General features: G+C 52.5%; 1 protein-coding gene across 1 annotated transcript; it reads right to left on the minus strand.

Moving 5' to 3' along the window:
* Window positions 1–252: 252 nt before the first annotated feature.
* Window positions 253–3417, minus strand: LOC135291226 (uncharacterized). Its single transcript, XM_064405256.1, has 3 exons — window positions 2664–3417; window positions 1687–2034; window positions 253–846 (listed from the first exon to the last, which is right to left on the minus strand). The coding sequence occupies exons 1-3, from the start codon at window positions 3415–3417 to the stop codon at window positions 524–526; spliced, it is 1425 nt and encodes a 474-aa protein (XP_064261326.1). The 3' UTR covers window positions 253–523.
* Between the last annotated feature and the right edge of the window lie 3533 nt (window positions 3418–6950).

Consider the following 6950-nt stretch of genomic DNA (forward strand, 5'->3'; position numbering starts at 1 on the left):
TGCGTGGGAACACACATCTCTTCCCACAGAGCTGCCCAAGAGCAAGGTGACTGAGCTCTGCAACATGGACAGCAAGACTGGCCAGTTTGCCCAGCTGAGGATTTCCCAGATGGAGACTGGGCTGCAGGCACCAGGTTACCCAGAGGACAAGAAAGCTGCAGCTCCAGCCCAGCCCCACACACGGCTCTGGGAGCGCCCACACGCCCGGCAGGGCTCACACAGCAGCAGCAGCAGCTGCAGCCCAGCCCTGCTTTGCCTTGGCCTTCCCACCCAAAAGAGGCACAGCCCACATCTGCTGCTGGAACAGGCACCTCTGGCATGTCCCTCCCTGCACGGGACACTTGGCAATTCTCCAAACACTCTTCTCTTCTTTCCCACCAAACAAAGCCTCTTAGAACCTACAAAGCTTCCACTTCCTCACCACAAACACCCCTGCACGAGGGATTCTTCCCAGGAAAACAGGCACCCAAACCTGGCCAACACAGGCTCACACCTCTTCATCCTTATTCAGGGGGAGACTTTTTCATTCCCTCTTCTTTAGGAAGTCTTGTTTCACCAAGCAAATCTTTTCCTGTCCATTCACTGAGCTGAACTCAAGAAGCCTTTGCTTCTCAGCCATGCAACAACATTCACAAGCTCTCAGCTCCCAGCCCTTTTCTTCCCTGTCCAATGCAGTTACCTGAGCAGAGGGAGAAAACATCTCCTCCAGCGTCTCAAGCACCATGTCCAGATCTGGTGGTGGCAATTCCTCTTGCCCAGGAGTATTCCACAGCCAGCTGGGGGCTGTCCATGGTGCAAAACCAGCACTGCCAGCTGGAGCGCTGGGGCCTGAAGTGCCTGGGGTGGCTGCAAGAATCCAAACACATTGGTCAGGCTCCACAATGTGGCTTTGGGACACAGAGCTCTAGTGCTGCCGTGGATCAAACATCACAGGAAGCACAGAGCAACCTCAGTTCCAGAAATGTATTCAGACTTGCCAGGGGATTGGGGGAGTGAGTTCTCCTCTTAAAAAATATTTATCCTAATTCACATGTACACAGATTAAAGCATGGATTGTAAAAGGGATATAGACACACACACACATTTTATAATCACAGCCTTTTGCATCTTCCCAGCAGCTTTGGGATTTGGCTACATTTGGTTTCTCATCACAAAAGACCACAGAAAGTGGATTCACCCAGGAAGAGCCCAGATCTTCAGACACACATGCTGAAATTAAACTGTGAGTTTTTTCTAAAACCAGCCTTGTGGGTGAGGCTGTATTCTGCAGCTCCAACTCTTCTGGGGCAGGCAGAGCTCATTTCTGTGGTTTGGCTTGATTTTCAGGGCAGACAGTCTTAAAGCTCTGCAATATCCTCTCACCATCCTGGTCTGGCTTCATTCAAAGAAAGAGGGGAGTGCACCTAACACTGATGACTTGTTAGGCAATATCTTTTGCCTTGCCCTTGTACCCCTACAGAAGGGCTGTCTGGAAAATGCCCAGAACACCCTCCAAATCTGCAGCAAGGACAGGAAAAGCTGGCAGAAAATCCTTCTGTTTTCAAGATCCCTCTTCCTAGGCGACTTGACACTTTCTACCCGATTCTCGCTTGAGATCTACCCATGATAGAGCACTTCAGGAAAACTCTTTAAAGGGTCACTAACCAGGACCTGCTTGGAAAGCAAGGGTAGAAACTCTTTCCCTACCTGATGAACTGCAGGCTGGCAAATACTGCTCTGAAGATGTGCAGCTGCTTCCCTCTGGAGAGGCCATGGAAGGGCTGTGATGGTCTATGGGACGCAGAGAAACGGTGAGCTCAGGGCGGCATCTGCAGTCTATGGGAACCAGCGGAATGATGAGCTCACGCTTGAGATGAAATTTTCTGGTGCCTGGTTCCTCTGATGAAACCCCAAGAAATCCAGATGAGGCAAAGACTTTCTTGGGAGATGTCAGGAAGAAGTCAGACTCCTGAGCACCTGCGCTTAGCCTGGAAGGGCCTGGAGGCAGCTGTAAACCCTCAGGTGAGGCAGCAGTGAGGTCCTGGTATGAGAGCACTGTGTAGCAGTGAGGGAAGAAGAAAGGAAGCAAAGAGAAGGCCGGGTCACTATTGGTCTTTGGGTGTGTTTCCTTTGGCAGCAACTGTACTTCTATCAGGAAAGACAAAAGCTCCCATCCTCCCAAACAGGGTGAGAAAGAAAAAAATCCCCACATGTTCTGGGGCTATTCAACTAACAATTCCTTGTCTAATTAGCTCTGCCCTATTCGTTCAACTGTCTGGGAAAACTGTCCCACTGCTGCTCCTTGGCAGAAGGCAACTGCCAGAAACCCAACTGCCCGGTGCTTTCTCCTCTGCTCTACAGGGACAGGAGGCTCCCTCCAGCTGCGCTTGACCGGGACAGGGCTCTGGGCCAGGCAAGGAGCAGCGCCAGCCACGGCGCACGGCTGGGCCAGCTGCAGCCGAGCGGGCCGGGCTGTGGTGAGCGCAGCCGCGGCGGGACCGTCCCGCAGCCCCGGCAGCCCGGCAGAGCCGGCACAGCGCCCGGGCCCTGCCGGCACAGCTGCCTTGCCCAAGGACAGCCCCTGTGCCAGGCGGGGCAGCTGCGCTGAGCAGCCCCAGCACGGGCAGGGCCCACGGCCACAGCCCACGCCAGCCTCCGCGCCCACAGCTCCCACTCTTTCTCACCGGCTCTGGGCGGCTGCCCGGCGGGGAAGGACGCCAGCGGCCGCTCCGTGCGGAGCTGCTGGAAGCGGCTGGGCTGGCGGCTGCGCACCTCCAGCCCCGCTGCCAGCCGCTGCCTGTTGGCCCTGGTCAGGCGCTTGATATGGAGCAGGAGGTCGGGGCGGTCGCGGCGGAAGTTGGGGTTCCTGAAGTGGAGCCAGCCCCCGGCATCGCCGGGCTCAGATGAGCCAACCCGGCTCGGCACCTTGTGGAAGCCGTAGAGGTTGAGCTGCCGCACGAAACTACCGAAGTGCGTGGCTTGGAAGGAGTCCGGCGTCGGCCCCAGCCCCTCGCCGCCCCCGGGGGCGTCGCCCGGGCTGAGCAGCTCCCGCTCGAAGAGCGAGCGGTCGACGAGCAGCCCCTGGGCACGGCTGTCCCAGCGCACGGAGCGGACGCGGGGGCTGTTCACCAGGCGCCACAGCTTGGCGGGGAAGGCGCTGGCGCTGAGCCCGGCGGGCAGCGGCAGCTCCGCCATGGCTCCGATCGCCGCCTGTGGCCGCAACGCCCGCGGCGCAACGGCCGCGGCTGCGCCGGCGGCGCGCGGCCGGAGGGGGGCGCTGCGCTCGCGCCCAGCGCGGCCCCGGCGCGGGCCGGACTTGGCGGGGACGAGCGCGGCAGAGCCGGGGCCGCGGGCACAGCGCGGGCGGGGCGGCTCCCGGCGCTGGCCGGGCTCCGCACGGCACGGCACGGCACGGAAGGGCAGCGCCCGGCACGGCATTTCAGGGCAATGGAAGCCCGTGGCGAAGGCACTGGGAGCAGTTGCGGGCTCTGTCCCCACTGTGCATCCCGTGCCTGGGTCACCATCGGTGACAGAGAGGAAGGACATTGCTCTGGCTTGGCTGGGGAAAGGATGAGAAGGGGGCATTAGAAAACATTCATTTGGTCTCCTTTTCAGCAGACTGGCTCTTTTTATCTCACCATGTCTGCCTGTCTTTGGCAGAGTTGGCACATTTCTCGTGATTTAGAGTCAGCTACAGCAGCAGGAAGGGGCAGCAGGTTTGTCAGATTGATTTCAAAGCTAAAGTGCTGCCCCATGGATGGATGCTGCTTTATTCAAGGGATTTCTGGCCTGGAGTTGTAGTGAACTCATGCTGGTGTTTTCCCAAACAGTGTTGCCTTTTTCTTTCCTCAGGAATCCCCTCTTCTTCCCCCCATCTGGGGAGAGTTCCAATGCAAATGCCTCCTGCAGCCAGCTCTTGTCACTGTAGACTGACAAAGGAGATTTCACAATGGAGAGAGACTCCTTAGAGCTGCTGTGGAGAGCTGAAGGGGGAAGCTTTGTCCCTCAGCCTTGAAGTCTTGTTGGAGAACTGCTTGTGCTCTGGGGGACGCACAGCTTTTCCAAGCCCTGCAGGTTCATTCCTGAGCTTCCTGACACGCCACAGACTTTGGGGCTGTCATGTTGGAGCACAGATTTCAGTCTGGGAACTTTTGTGACACAGGGAACAGGATTAGCCCTGCAAGGCCAGGCTAGGGCCAAGAGCAGAAGGCCAGCAGTCTGCATTTGCCCCCAGGGAGCCCTCCAGAGCAAGAAGCCACTCCTGGCCAGGGGCTGAGGTGCCCGAAGCTGCCTCCCCGCTGTGCAGCTCTGCAGAGCTCACGCAGCGCCGGGTCCTGGGCAGCTGGGACAGTCCGGCTGCCCTGGAGCACAAGGAGTGTCCCAGAGAGAAGCTGCTGCCCTTTGCTTTGCAACTGTTTTCACAGAGTCCTGTCATGAATCCACAGAGTCTGACATGTTTTTCTTTCTTCTCAAAAATGTTACCCAGCTTTTTGAGAAAATTGAGTGATGTAGCTTCCGCTGGTGGTGGTGCTTTTGTCTGCAGGTGAGGGCAGGTGATTTGAACCAAGGACGGAGTCCACTGTTGACATCCTAGCTTTGCCAAGTCAAGAAAATCATTCACAATTGAGCTACTGGTGCTGAGCAGTAGGATTTTTTCCTAGTTTTTGGAAAACTACAACCTTAAGAAACCCAACAGATTTTCCTCCATGAGGATACCAGCAGTAGCATGATACCAGTTTTTTCACCTCTTTTCTGTGTCTTTGGTGCTTTTGAGAGTTCCTCAGTGCCCAGCAGGAATGAAAGGACATGTGATAATGTGATTTAAGAGCTCTGTGTTGTTCCTTGCCACATGAGTGTTCATGACAAGCTGGACAGCCCACTTGTGGCTCTGTCGAGTTAAATTCATCCCAGTTCTGTGCAAACAGCAGCCCTGAAGTGCTGAGGAGAGCAAGGACAGTGGGTGGGTGTGCATGCACACAGCCGGGGCTGACTGCTGTGTGGGCAGAAGGTTTTGGACTGCTGTACATCTTCACTCTCCAGGCTGGAGGAATATATCAAAACTATATGAAATAAAAATATTTATCAAAACATATCAAAATGTATCACACAACACATATGAATTTATGATAAATGTAATTCATCATCTATATACTACATATTATATATTTTAATATAGATACTATAATAAACAGAAGATATAAAATATAGACTTGGTCTTTTTCTAAGCCATTGCCTGTGGGTCATACAGACCATCTCCTGGTGTTACTGCATTTGTGTCTTCTGGTACTACTTATTATAGCATCCGTGTCCTTGGGAGTTCCTTCAGGGAACTTCACACAAGGGGTTTCCATCGTTTCAGTGCCTTCAGAACTTGTTCCTTCCCAGTTCTCCAGCCTCCTTCTGGATTTTGGAGCATCTCAGCACTTGTGTCCGTGGCCCTTCCTTCATCCCCAGCCTGCAGCAGTCCCAGTCACTGCTGCCTCCCCCTTGCTGCAGCTCATTTGCCCAAGTGCTGCCAAAGGCAGCGGAGCTGGCTCAGGATCCCTGTTGGCTTCTGGGCTCTGGGATGAGCTTCAGGGGGACACTTGGAGCTCTTCCTAAAGAGCTGCCCGTGGGATGGGGGGTGGATTTGTCCTCTCCAGGTGGCTCCTGCTTGGAGTTCTTCTCTCAGTGGAGTCCCGGAGTTTTCTCAGCAGGCCTTGGCAGCCAGTGCTGAGCCAACGTGTGGCTCTGCTGCCATCCCAAACCTGCGCTGCCCGTGCCCAGCCTGAGTGCAGGTGGGGCATGTGCTGGCCATGGCCCAATCCTGCAGCATTTCCATCTGCTCATGGCTTTGGGCAGCACAAATCTACACTTCTTTCAATAGAAACACTGCATGTCTTGCAAATAGTTACACCTGCACTAGTAATGTACAAATATGCAAAAAACCTTAAGTTTAAAAATGAAATTTGTTTTAAATTGCTACACTTGTGCTGCCAATGTATAAACATGCAAATATCAATTTCAGTTTAAAATGTAATTTTTTGCGAGAATTGTGCTTTGTAAATATATACAAATAGCAACTTCAGTTAAAAAAATATATTTTATTGCAACTCTGTACAACTCACTGTACACAAATATGAAGTATAACAATTACATTTTTTACCTATTACTACAATTGTACAACCCATATACAAATACAGAAACATCAATATCCCTCTCTAAAGAATTTCAGATCCAGAACTAAATAAATACAATTTTAGAACTATGCAACTCCATATATATTTAAGTAGAAGTAAATACATATCTATCCATAAGAATATATAGATGTAGATATGTATTACATATTTCATTACATATATGACATATATAATATACACATATCAAACCTATCTATAAATATACAAATATCAGTGGACCAATAAAAAAATCCATACAACCCCAGCAATAAAACTACACAGCTACACAACTGTACAAGTATGTAAATATAACTACAGATGTAAACAGATCAACTTACATGCATCAATATAACAATACACATAGACAGATGTCTATACAAATATCAGTCAATGTATGTAAATATCCCTACACTTGTAACTATCCAAGTCTAATTGTACCCATCCACAAACAGAACTAGATCAGGAGGGATTGCAGCACCCCATGTTCCCAGGCTCTCCCTCGGTCTCTTCCTCCTGGGCAGAGCAGCTCTCCTGGACAGGGACAGCAGATGGGACATTGGGAAGCAAAGGGAACACTGAGTCAGTATGGGGACGTTTCCCTTGGCAGCAGCTGCACTTCCATCAGGGAAGAGGAAATGTCAGAGCCTCCCCAGGAGGGTCAGAAGGAAAAGCAGCCGAGGGGCCGGGCTGTGGTGAGCTGTTCACTTCTTTCAGGCATCCCAGTTGCTCTGGGGGAACTCCCTCATGTCACGTTATTGAACCACTTCTGCACTTCCCAAGACTGTGGCCCCCAAATCAAGCAGTATTTCTGTC

The sequence above is a fragment of the Passer domesticus genome, chromosome Z (genome assembly GCF_036417665.1).
Source record: "Passer domesticus isolate bPasDom1 chromosome Z, bPasDom1.hap1, whole genome shotgun sequence".
NCBI lineage: Eukaryota > Metazoa > Chordata > Aves > Passeriformes > Passeridae > Passer > Passer domesticus.